The sequence below is a fragment of the Stegastes partitus genome, unplaced genomic scaffold (genome assembly GCF_000690725.1).
Source record: "Stegastes partitus isolate 25-593 unplaced genomic scaffold, Stegastes_partitus-1.0.2 Scaffold182, whole genome shotgun sequence".
In the NCBI taxonomy this organism is placed as follows: Eukaryota; Metazoa; Chordata; class Actinopteri; family Pomacentridae; genus Stegastes; species Stegastes partitus.
The window spans coordinates 140,345-153,616 of NW_007577913.1; the positions used below are offsets into that span (position 1 = coordinate 140,345).

General features: G+C 43.1%; 1 protein-coding gene across 1 annotated transcript in view; it reads left to right on the plus strand.

Moving 5' to 3' along the window:
* slc25a26 (solute carrier family 25 member 26) overlaps positions 1–13,272 on the plus strand; it is a 71,370-nt gene that overhangs the window by 7,730 nt on the left and 50,368 nt on the right. The window contains exons 4-5 of the mRNA XM_008280122.1: positions 6,520–6,624; positions 8,469–8,516. Coding sequence (XP_008278344.1) covers positions 6,520–6,624; positions 8,469–8,516 — 153 coding nt within the window. The remainder of the gene's footprint in view (positions 1–6,519; positions 6,625–8,468; positions 8,517–13,272) is intronic.

The window sequence follows — 13,272 nt, forward strand, 5'->3', positions numbered from 1 at the left end:
TGAGGATTAAGCGGTGTATAGATAATGGATGGATGGTAGTATTTTGGCACTGGCTCAAAAGCAGGTACTTTTTCGGCAACGCCTTGCATGACTCATTTGTTTTACCATTTGAAACGGCACCACAGAGCTCCGTGTCATGAGTGTAAAGCCAGATCTGAATGTCATCCAAAGCAAAAAACTATTCTGAATGCCTTTGCCAGCGCCATTTGCCGTACCAGAAAGGTTCCAAATATTCTTTTCACTGTTTCATCGCAGGTTTTCACTTCAGTACAAAATCACCCCAATCACTTTAGAGTGATTTATTCTTTCCAAACAGAGTTAATCAAATCATCTGGTGAAATGTCCTGTATTTTTCTTCATATAAAAGCTAAATATGAAACGTCAGTGTTTTTCCAATGTCGTCCAACCTTAATTGAAATAAGAATGAGCCAAAAAGGAACACAAAGCAACATGTAATTGTGTTCAGCTGGTGGGTTAACTTGAAGCTTATGTTATTCATAAGATTTCAACATTGTGAAGTTGTTTTTTTTAAAATGGTCGTGCCACACTCTGTTAGCCGAGGGGATATCAGACTCCATCATAAGTTCACTGCTCAGTCTGGTGTGTATGTATAGATTTATGCCACCATCACTCTTCTTATAGGACAGGAAGCGCAGCAGATGTTTTTTGAAATCATCCAATTGTCATTATTTAACCAGTCCTGCAATGTACAAAAGCTCCAGTTTATAACAGCATCTGTTCTGTGAGATGCACGTGAGACGGACGACTGACAAATGCAACACAAACACCTCTGATGTGTACATCTGCTGTATTCCCACATAGCCAAACCCATCTCCTGCTGCTTCTTTTTTTCCTACTTTGTCACTACAAGGGCTGCTTTTACTTTATTCAGTGCTATTTGGTCCAATAAGCTGCACTTAAAAAATGCGCTAGACAGCAAAATGTCCTGGCAAATGGCACTTATTGTTAGAGTCGATAGAACAAACACACCTGTGAGTCAAAATATTCCACAAAAAGACATTTGTTAGGTTTTAAATGTTAAAATAACAGGCAGTTCATAATGAAGACAAAGCATCTGGGCATCCATTAGTGGCTCTAATAAAGCGCAGGTTACAATGCTTTAGTGTTTAGTTTATCATCCTTTGCTTGACAACATCTGGGCCCGGAATCAGTTTCTATAATGGCTGCGCTGAAAGTTTTCTCCAACCAGCAAATCTTTCAGTTCATTTGCACAAGAGAATGGATGAGCGGATTTGTTCCTCCATGATGTCCCGTAGGTGCTGTGTGGGATTGAGGTCAGGCCTCACTGATTTTCTCCTGAGGAAAATGTCCCTTCAATAGGCAGCGGTTACGCTCGGGATCATTGTCCTGAAAAAAGATCCGCTTCTGTTGCTTGAAATTTCTTTTGGCTTATTTATTTACGTTGGCATCCAAAATGAATGTGTGCACGTCAGAGTTCATGATTCAACCAGAAGCCTCGACTCTCCAGCCTCCTCCCTCCGCTGTACTCTGGTTGGAGTTCCCGATCTGGCTTTTCTTTGCACAAACTTTCTACCATCACATCCGTTGAGTTTGGCCTCATACAAAAGTGACATTTCTGTGTTCTTTTGCAGATATAAACTTAGCTGTCCCTTCCTTTGAGTTTGTGGATGGTTTCCACTGTAGTGCTTCACTTCTGTAGCCACAACCCTTCAAGCTGTAGGTGATCTGAATGTTATCTGTTGGTTTTGCTGATTTATGAGGGGATTCTTGTCGCTATTTATTGCTTGTTTTGATGTTACTAGCAATTATGTTTGGCAGAGGGCTGCTGGTGTGACTGCCTGCTCTCTGTTCTCTGTCACATGTTCTCCAGTTTTGGACTCAAACAGAGGAGGATGGAAGAGCTTTTTTTTTTTAAAGCTTTGACAGAGGAAATGTTGACTTAATGCTTTTTGTCATCAATTAAAGGAGCATATTCATGTTTTGAAATGTGACTGCTTGACTTATTATTTCGAAATTTTAGTGTCATTTTCTGTGAATAAACGACCAGTTTTCTGAAATATCCTCGTGAACTTCATAGAAGATTGTTTCTTTAGTGTCAACAGTTTGCTGTAACTTTTCTTACCTGGCTATATTTAAACCCCACAGATGAAAACAATGCCGATTCTTCTGCCCATCTCTCACCTCTGTATAAATCTAATTGACTAAAACAAGGACAACATCCATGCAAACTCCATCAGTTTTCAGTTCCGTGCTGGTTCCATTTGTTTGTGGTGCTTTTTGTTGCCCCCGCTTGATTTCTTCTTGTGGGGGGAGCAGCTGGGTTTGGTCGGGTTTTGGCACACAGGAACTTTAAAAAAAGTAGCTTGTTATTTGGTCCTTGTCTGACATCCCCACTCCACCCCTTCATCAAGCCATGATTCTTTCCCCAGGAGTCCACTTAGTTGTGTTTTACCAACTGTTTCCACAACATTCACAGCAGAAGCTTTATGGCACTTATTGCTTTGCTAATTTCATCTCTAAGCCTCCCTCTGAGAATGATGCGCTTGACTTGGCACTAAGTTACTAGATGTGGACTTAAGTGAAAGTCTCTCATGGACATACCAGAGGGAGTTGTGCCTCAGATTTTATTTTGTGTAAAGAATGAGATGGAAATTGAAAAAAAAAAAAAAAAAGAGAGAAGAAAAGACTTAAATCGAACCAATTTTTTTTTGCCTTGATTGCCACTCCTTTGGTCTAACAAATGGTCTTTGAGGGGAACGAGGAATGTTCAAATCTATAAAGCAACAACAAGCTTTATCACAGTAATCATCTCGTGTGATAAACTTGTGAGAAGGTTTTCTATATGGTAAATTAAAAGTTCACAATTTTAATCAAGTTCTTTCAATAGAAATCGGGATCACAGGTGGCGAAAAGACGCGCCTCGGGTTGAAGACGGGGAATTTGTTGCGTTCTGCTCTTCGTACGTCCAAACTAATCTCATTGCTGTATTAACTCACTTAACACCCGGCTTCACTCGTAAACAAAAGCAGGACAGACAGAAGAAGGAGGACAGACGGGAGGACGGTCAGAAGTTGTGGAGAGAAAAAGAACGAGGGAGGTTTGAGACGACGAGAGAAATCCCCCTCGCGCTGGTGTTTGTGCGACTGCAGTGGTGGGACGCTCCCATAAAGAATGTGTAAGCTGATGGCGTCTGTCAGGCTCTAGCAGGCTGTTATCCAGCCATTAGATCAGATTTATCTTCATTCCCATTCGCTCGACGTCTGCCCTGAAAGCTCATTTGTCAAGGCCAGGCAGCGGGCTTCTCGCGCATCTACAACCGGCCTCCCCTCCTCCCTCCGCCTCCTCCTCCTCCTCTTCTCGCCGCCACACGTCTGTGGGAGGATGTACTGGAAAATACAGTGTGACATGACAAGATAGGGGGGCAGCGAGAAGGAGGGGAGCACAAGGGAGGAGTTTTTTTGGGGAGGGGGGGGGGAGAAACTGGCAGCCACTTAACTTGGCACTGAGAAATAATCCATGCATCGCCTTCGAGCAGCGCCACGCTCTGTGATTTATTGGCTGTTGTTTCAGAGTTGGAGACATGCAGTGTCCTCATCTCTTCCCTTTTTCTTCATGACCTTTTTCTCCCCTCTCTTCCTCTCTTCTTCCCTTTGACGTCCCTCATTTCAGTCTCCTTGGTGCCGTGGCGCTTTTTCGAGTATTGCGGGTTATTATCAAAACTCATACATATAGAGAAGTTATTAGCCTTTGAGGGCTTCGGTACAAACATTTGTACATACGCTTCGATCTTTTTAGAATTCTGCTGCAAATTTTTCAGCCCAAGTCAATTTGTGCATTGCTTTTTTTGAACTGTAATAACAAGGCGCGAGTTCTATCTGATTGTCATCAAAGAATAAAGCTACACCGCAGTTATCCTCTCAAGGAAATTGGCCATTTTCCCCTCAGTTGTTGGTTCAGCATTTTTTGTTTCATACGTGCGACTGCGGTAAAGTGGTGTCTTGTGTCTCGGTGGTGATTGCGGTGTGTTTTAACGACAAATAAATCCAAGAAATTGAAGTCCATAACAGTTATTGCAGCCTATATGTTTTTCTGACCTGTTGCTATTGTTGTTCTGGTAATCACGGTCCTGACTGACCACTGTGTCCTGATGGCCATGAGCTGTAAAAGCGGGACAGAGCCAAAGAAAGGGATTTAATGACTCAGTCTGTGGCTTGATTTGCTGGCTGTGCCATTAATGTGCTGTGAGTCTCTGCTAATTTCCCATTCCTTACTGTGGTTCGCTCATGATTGAACGTTGCCTCCTTACCTTGCTGTTTGGCGGCCAGTGCTGCTAACCGAAATCACGCTCTGTCGTTTGGATTAACGACAACATGCCAAGGGAACCTGAAAGGCCTCAATCACGGGCAGGCAGCTTCCTAATGAAGGCCGCTTGACGAATCCAACAGCTTGTAAATAAAGATAAATGGAAGCAGGAATTTAAAAGACTGCCAATGGATTTATAATAAGTTTACAAGCCAGAGGAAAGCGTTGAGAATGAAGGGCAAGCTAAGGAGGTGAAGAACCGATCCTCCTACAGCTCTCCCCTGAAGATGAGCTAACAAGTCAGCTTCTTAAACTACTTTCTTTCTTGCTTACGTCATACTATCTTTACATTTTTTGATCCTCTGTTGGATCACATTGTGTCCCCAGTGATTCAGAATCACTGTTTTCCCCCCTTTGCTGCAGTTTCCAGATCTCTGAAATGCCCTCAGAGGCTGCACACTTGATCTTTTATCCACTCAGCATCATTCTCACCACCCCTAGGTGCACAAATGACTCCCAAATAAACAATGTCCCTAATTTATTTGGTATAATCTCAGTCTCATTCCGGCTTCCCCGCTGCAGTGACAGCAGAGGAAAGGCCGTCTTAACTCCAAGCCTCCCATCCAATTACGTCAGTAATTACTTGTCATAGCCACTTTCTTCCCATTTAGCTGCCTTATTCTTGTCCTTTGGAGAATTGGTTTGGGGGTAAACATGATGTACAGTGTATTATAAATGGTAACTTGACCAAAGGGGAGGGCAAATGAGATCTCAGAGATGGATGCGGCCGGCTTAGTTATCACGAGGAGGCGGAAGTGTGGCCACTTGGTGGTAGTGTTGCACCGTGTTTGGGCTGCAGTTCGACTGCTGTCACACTGGTGTGAAATACCCATAAGAATTGCACAGAATTCTTCATAGAGCCTCATTCAAGTCGTTTGTTTTTGCTCTTATGTACAGAGATTGAGGTTTATCTGCTCACTGTGTACTGAAAAGAGGAAGATCGCCGTTGCCCTGGAGAAAAAGTGACACCGTGAAGGTCAGAACAAAGTTAAGAAATAGACCAAATACTAATCAGTTGTCAACAGTATTTCTGGAGATACAGAACAAAAACTTTGCCCGTTCAGTCACACATTCTACAGCTCAGTTTGTGATTTTCCTTCCAGCACTGCTGATGTATCCTTTCTCCTTTTGTGTCCCTCGTTGATGCATGTTCTTGCTCACAAGGTGTCCTTGGTGTCAGACTGAGGAGATAATAGAGAGGACACGTGTCCAACAGAAGTGAACTCTCTAACAGCTGGCTGGGTGTCTCTTCCCCCCCGCCCCCCGAAAGCGAAACAGCCTTATGTTGGCTCCCAAATGCTAAATCAGTATGGATAGCTGAATGAAGAATGAGAAAAACAGGAAAAGGATGCATTTCATCTTTATTGCAGTGCCTCCATCACTTTTTCTCTCTTTGCTTCCCTCCCCACTTGACGTTGCCGTGGCGAGGGTGGCACCAGCAGCCTGGCATCTGTGTGACTGAGGGGAGTCGCAGCAGGAGGGCAGCTCACCAATCGCTCTCTAAGATTGCTTGCCGTTAGCCTGTATTTCCACTCTGATGCAGGATAAATGGGAAATCAAGTCGCCAGGTGGGCAGCTGTGCCTGCCTGCCTGCCTGCCTGCCTTTAGGACGATGGGAGTTATGATGCATAAATATTCATGTCTATCTTCACTAGCTGTTGGCAGTCCATATTTCTGTTGACATATGGTGGATGGGTTGGAACTTGAGCAGGGAGTGTGGTTACTGAAGTGTGGATGCATATCTGGATGTGTCGGCGTGTTTGATGAAAGCTTGTTCTTTGGACACAGATATACAGTCAACCCCACGACATCTTTGCAGACACTGCCGCTGTTGCTCTGGTGTCGCGTCCGCCGTGTGTACGGGTTTGTAAATTGGCTAAATTGCACGCTAACCAGAGCGGTCGTTAGCCTGCCAAGCTGATGTAATTGCTCCCCTCATATCATGGCCACCTGCCACATAGCAAAAACATACAGAAGGTGACATCATGTTCAGCAAAAGGGCACCGAGGGGAGTTGTCTGTGTGTGTGTGCAAGGGGGTAGGGCTGTCTTTTCTCATATACAAACTCCTCAATTAAGCACACCAGGGATATTTAAAGCCCTGTACAAATTTAGAAAACAAGCTGATACATTAAGAGGCTGTTTGATTTAACTTGTGGTCTTTCTTCGTCCTGTAGGTGGCGTGTCTGATCCGGGTGCCCACAGAGGTGGTCAAACAGAGGACCCAAGCCTCTCCTTCATCCTCCACATACAGCGTGTTGCTGGCGACACTCAAAGAAGAGGTATCTGGCAATCAAAGGCTTCCTTAAGGATAATTTTAGTTCATTCATTTTGTTATTTTTTTTTCTCGGGGGTTTTGGCCGTCATTCGTTTTGGTAATAGTTGTACTGCGCTCACCAAGTTAATTACTGCGAGAGAAGAAGTCTGGAGAGAAGAAGCCTCATTAGGGCAAGTCAGATGATCAAAGAGGCTTTAAACATACCAATCCTGAACCGAGACACAAAACGCTAAAGGGGTGTGCTCGGAAAGAAGGAGTTCATGCACATTAATTGTGGCCACTCCTGAAAGCAGAAGTGTTTGTAGGTGTTCCAAAGGGTCGTGCTCTAAGATTGAGAAAGTTTACATTTGTGGATAAAACACTCTCTGGTCTGCACTAAAATGCAACTAAAATAGAAAGTCGCAGTTTACATCAATGTCTTCCTGTGTTTCTGTACTATGATGTAGTGAGGACTGTGTCAGTTCTTTAAAAGAAACAAAACAATGTCAAATTCCTTGTATGTGTTCACAAGTTTGACCATCGAGGCTGATTCTGACAGAACAAACACAAAATTGTAGCCATGATAGCAAACAATGATTCAAATATGGATGTTGCTGCAAAGAAGCTACAAAAGTCTTAAGTGTGGATGCTTCACACAGCAGCAGAGAAGATCTATACAGTCGCCACTGTTTCATGGTGGGAACCCAAGATTAACGTCACCAGTTCAGCATCGGACCTAAGGGGAAATATAGTCACAGTCTTGCTTCTGTTCCTCAGTTATGAGTCCAAAAAATGGACAGAAAAGTTTTTGCAGTACATTATAGTGTTCATTGCTTCATTTTATCCCATTGGAAAATATGTCATATTTAGTATGTAAATTCTAGAGTTATGGCCAAAAATGTGTTTAGTGAAGTCACAGACCAACGAAATCTGATCAGTTTATTGAGTTCAAGCAGCATTTGTGCCGACTTTGAAGAAATTCCCTATGAAAAGCTTTTAAAAGATTTCACATTCATGATAAAGACTCTAAATAAAAGATGGACAAAGCAACTGTGACGTTACCAGTTGGGTTGTCGGCCATTGTTTTAACGGCTTGATTTTGCTGGCCGTCACCATCTTGGTCATTGGAAACCAAACCTCATGGGAACAAGGGATGGCGATATGGTAGTGTCTTGTCAATCACAAGGTAGACCCGCTCTAAAACGTAATCTACTTCTTTTTTAATCTACTCTACCCCCAAGGGAGAAGCAGGGTAACTTTGTTCATAGACTTCTATAGAATCGGACCTTAATACAACCTGCGGAGTCGCCATCTGTTGAATGTGAAAAATGTCATCACTTTGGCTCAACTTTCACTTTTGACACAATATTTTTTAATCCCAAAGACACATGCATCTTTTATATCCAGTCTGTGGTTCACAAGAGAACGAGATGGAACAGTGAGGACGAGATCACCCATCTTAGTTGTTTATTACATGGGTGTTAGTGTTGGATTGTCAGTTTAAGAAAATTTGAGAAATTGCCAGATGCAGTTGCACCAATTCCAACATTAGGAAGGTGTATGGAGAGAGGGTTTCCACATGAGTACCAGCAAGTTCTTTAGTTGAAGTATACCTGTACAATTACCCAAATCCAGCTCTCAGCAGTTGCGTTGGTGTGCAAAATTACAACAAGAAGTTGTAATAAAGTTGGCTTTAGCAGATGAATCATACAAAAGTTTAATCTGGCCATTGGTTGATGCAAAATAATGAACTTTGCAACTTGTGAAATAATTGTTGGGTGATACTTTGTGCTGTGCAGTAAATATGGCTTTATTTCTTAAATTCAAAATGTCCAGGTCAAATTAAGTGTGTGTTTTTGTTTTTCTCAGGGTGTTCGAGGCTTGTACAGAGGATACGGCAGCACAGTTCTCAGAGAGGTAGGAGATGTTCTACTGTTTCACGTACGCTCTTATGCCTTTCTGTCTGTCATCCTCTAATAATGTCACAAACAATAACACCTGTTTCAAAGCAGTTCACATTCTTTTTATGTCTGTCTTTTATAAAGTTTGGTTTCGGGTAATTGCAAAGCACATCATATAGATCAACCCGAAATCAATTTTACTACTTCATACTGAAAACAGTAAGTCAACTCTTTGAAGGCGCCTTGTTTAGTGAATTTTTTTGATAGGTTGGACGGATATTGAGGCGTCCCAATCTTCTGACTGAAGACATTTTAATTTCTCTTGGGCTTTATTGAAGTTGGAAATATTGATTTACAATTTTTTTCCCTCACTTTCATCTCAGTCAATTACTTACTCAAGATGGTCTCGTTTCTTTTAGAAGTACATCTGATTAATTAATGCAATTAGTAGTGTTATAAATGCACAACAAAACAAGGATAAATGAGCACGGGGCTGCTCTCCCTCGAAGCCCACTCACCTTTTTATAATGAAAAAGCCGCTCTAGTTCTTTGATTCATGATCCTCTGTTTAATTGCACCTGCGGTGCATAATAACACAAAATAATTGTGGTGAACGCTGTATGGATCTCTCGCTTTTAGCTTCCCCACCCCCCTCATCTGCTAAGTTTCAATAGAACTGGAAAAGAAAATGAGACGGGAGACGGAGGGGGAGAAAGAAGTATGTGAAGGTGACACTTGTCTTTTTTTGGGTAGGTGGGTGAGGGCGTAATCTAGTCCCCTCTGCTGTGCTAGCCTGTACTTATTTTCTGCCTCACTAAACTGATGTTATTCACGCAAATTCCATCTGGACAGCCAGGGAAAAAAAGGACAACAAGACACTGTGATTTCTCCGAGGGGCTCTGAATAAATGAATACATTTGGAGGCTGGCGCACGGCCTGTGTGCATACTAACACTGGCAGATGAAACGCAACGGCGGCGGCGGGGATTTGGGGCGCGGGAACGGCAAAGGATGCTTCGTGGTGATTGGCTTTGACGTGTGTCAGGAAGGTAATTCATTTTCTCTCGGCCTCCTTCGCTATCTGCCTATCTCCCTCCTTTGGCCAAGAGACCCTGTCAAGATAAGTTTGTTTATGTGGTATGGCATGGCGCCTCCTCCCCTCGCCGGCCCACTAATTGGGGTCCTTTCTGTGCTATATATTCATTAGGCAGCCTTCAGAAGGCATTTCTGATGGGCATGATATCACATTTGCGCAGGATGTGTAAAGATCCATTCACATCGACTCGGAAGGTGGAGTAAAGGAGTAGAGGTGTCGCTGCTTCGGTGTGACGGCTCTCGCTGTTGTACCAACCTGCATCCAGATCACTGCACCTACTGCTCCTGCACAAGTTTGAAAGAGTTACGGCCAATTTTACCAAACAAACCCCATCAAGACCCCAAGTTTACTCCAAACTTGTATCCTGTTCATTGATGCATTGGTCTTTAATTCTTTTAGTTTTGCACAGTAAGTTGTCTGCTGAGTTAGCATCTGCTGAGTTTGAACTAGTTTGTTTCCACGCATAAGCTGTTGATGTTGTCTCGATATTATTATTTTAAAGCACACAAGGTAATCTTCCAAGTCTAAACAAGACTCTGATTAAATGTCATCACCTGGTGATGGTCGTCCTCGTGTCAGGATTCCCCACGCACCTCCTTTCCAACCGTACCACTGTTCACCACTAGATGGCGTGCTAAGATTGGCCCTGCCCTAAGAAGCTTGTGCCTAATTTTCTCTCAATTCACTCTCCTCATACTCTGTGCTTCCCCCCTTACCCTTTTCCCCTCTCTCTCTCTGCTCCCTCATCATTACCAATCGAGCCTAATGACATTTATGCACAGCAGTTACTGAGTTTTTTATGGCAAGCCCTTTATTTTTCCTGATCTAAAGCGATGTAAGGTGATCTCATATTTGATCTAAACTGCTGCAGTCTGAGTCGGAGTAATGAGCCTGCGATGGGTTATTAGATTGTAATTTAGTAATGTGGTGGTATGAGGACTGCGGAGTGACAGGTGGAAGTGAAGCTGACAGTGTTGCCTCAGCCACCTGGAGCAGCCTCTCGCTGATTATAACCTGCAGCCGCTCGACATATAAATGTATATTGCTCGCATTTGTGGTCTTTACCCTGTACGGTCTAAAAGCCACTCAATCTGAATCCACTTTTGCCTCGCATTTAAATTTGGAAGCACAGAGACGGGGATGGTAATTGAGCCTTAAGTGAGAGTTAAGTCCAATGTTGGGATGTCCTCCTATTACTGGGGTTATACATAGTTTTCTCTGAATCAGCCTCTTAAGTCCTCACCCTTACAGCTGGGACCTGGAAACCTGAGGTACAGGATCTGGCAGCAGGGCTTATGAAACACCTCTCCATCCAGACTCCTCCCTACCACACCTCTGTTTCCTCTTTATCCATATCCTCTTCAATCCCTTGCTGATCCCCTCTCTGCTTCCTCCATCACAGCGTTTGGCTGTAAGGAAAGACTTGGGTTTTAACTGGCACCAACGGACCAAGTGACATTGCTTCAATGCTGACATTTCTGCAGCTGCGGCTTGTTTTACAACTAATTTTTAGAGGTTTGGAGTTGGAGATTTGGGGATAAGGGTGCGACTTTGAGCTACAGATGGGTGACAGATAAGGAAAAGATAAAGCATAGAGCGTCCTGGTGAGGTGTTTCTCACAAGCCTTCAATCCAGCTTGTTTAATTTACTGTGCTTGAACGTATTTCCTCATTTATTATTGCGCTGAATCTTCCTAAAGTGTGTCGAAACACATGGTCTACAGACTCATGACAGTTACTGCTCGCACATGTTGCACTCGCGTGACTTGCTTCATGCATGCGCACCGTGAACAGTCCCAGAACTTTCTGATCCCAGTTCTAATTGTCCAGAGCTGTGAGGGGTTTTCTGCTTCCTCTGCTGGGATGCTGAGGTTGAAACCTTCTCAGCAGGAATGCAGCAGAGGAGAGGTGACCCCTGCATGGCCCTTTTTTTTTTTGGAAAGTTGCCACTTTTCGCTGTCTGTGATGCAGGTTCAAAAAGGGAGACGTGAGGGGAATCACTCTAATATCCTGTCTGTGTGCGCACTGATCCACAGAGGCTCATGTTTATACACCCTCATATGACTAAGAGAGAGCAAGAAAGAGGGAAAGGAGAAAGGGCAGGGGAAGCAAAGGTTGTTTATTTTCCTCTACCTATGTAAAGGCAGGATTTGTGTGACACGTGTAAAGGAGTGAAGGCTTCCTGCTGCTTTGTGTTTCAGAGTTGTACCCCGGCAGAGCAGCTCCCATTAGTCTCTCGGAGCCAGACTGCAAACCAACTCCTCTAAATGACTTCAACACCTTAAAAAATTTAACAAGATTGGATTAAATGAAATGGAAAATGCCACGAGACTGCACAGGGAAAAGGAGAAATTAAACCAAGAAAAATATGAACCTGTCAGTTGAAAATGAAATATAATGCCTACCAGCTAGACGACTATGTTCGCTTTTATTGTTCCTTTTTTTTCTTGTTTCACTTTGTATTCACTTTGTACTGTTTGTAAGAGCCGTTTTCAATTTGTAGCTGTTTGTATTTACGCAATCATAGAATAAGATTTTTATCAAGCCAGTAAAATAACTGCCAGTGAAATGCAGTTCGGCACTGTTGGTTTTAAAGACAGAAGTGAATGTTTTAAAGAATGTAAGCTACTTGTGCTACCGAATCTGTTTACTCAATGAGGCTGAGAAAACCTGTTGACCTCTGTGGATTTGATCCTTGACATGACTTGACCTGTAGAGGGGTATGTGTGTGTTTGTGTGCTCCTGTGATATGGAGAAACCATGGAAGACTGGCTATCTTGGTATTTAGAATCTGGTGTAGGACATGGTTAGAAGTGACACTGAGTTGTCAGACTGCACATACATCATATACACACACAGTAGATGCACACAGGCACAGAGAAAAAGGGAAACTTTGTGTTGAGGTCAAGTTAAGACAGACTAATGTTGCAGTTGTCTTATGTTTTGACATAGAAATTAGGTTAACAACTCCTAACTAGTGATGCACGATATTAAAATTTCTGGCTGATACCGATATCTGATATTAAGATTTCTGCTATAGCCGATATTACCGATGTTGATATTCTTTTTTTTTTGGTTTCATTTTTTCACATCGGCTAAATTTGTTCATCGAACCAATACCAGTATAACGGAAAAAACACTAATATCAGCCGATACCGATGTGGTCGCCGATATATCGTGCATCCCTACTCCTAACTATATAGGGTTCCATACACCATGTGTGCACATGCCTTTTAAAAATGGTAAATGGTAAATGGTCTGCACTTATATAGCGCTTTTCTACCTTTGTGGCACTCAAAGCGCTTTACAATGTTTCTTGTTTCTCATTCACCCATTCACACACACATTCATACACCAATGGTGACAGAGCTGCCATGCAAGGCGCTAATCTGCCATTGGGAGCCATTTGGGGTTCAGTGTCTTGCCCAAGGACACTTCGGCATGTGGGGATCGAACCGCCAACCTTGCCATCAGTGGACAACCCGCTCTACCACCTGAGCCACAGCCGCCCCAAAAATGTTCTCTTTGCTCTACGATGAGCGGTTGCAATGCTTCACAAAATTTCTGTAATGTCTGTCTTTGTTAAGTGTTGCATAGTTTCTCTTCTGCAAGGCTGCAAGAGAGAGCTTTTCTCAACATGCATTCAAAGTTTTGAGAGACTGTAGTGTTAACTGCTAA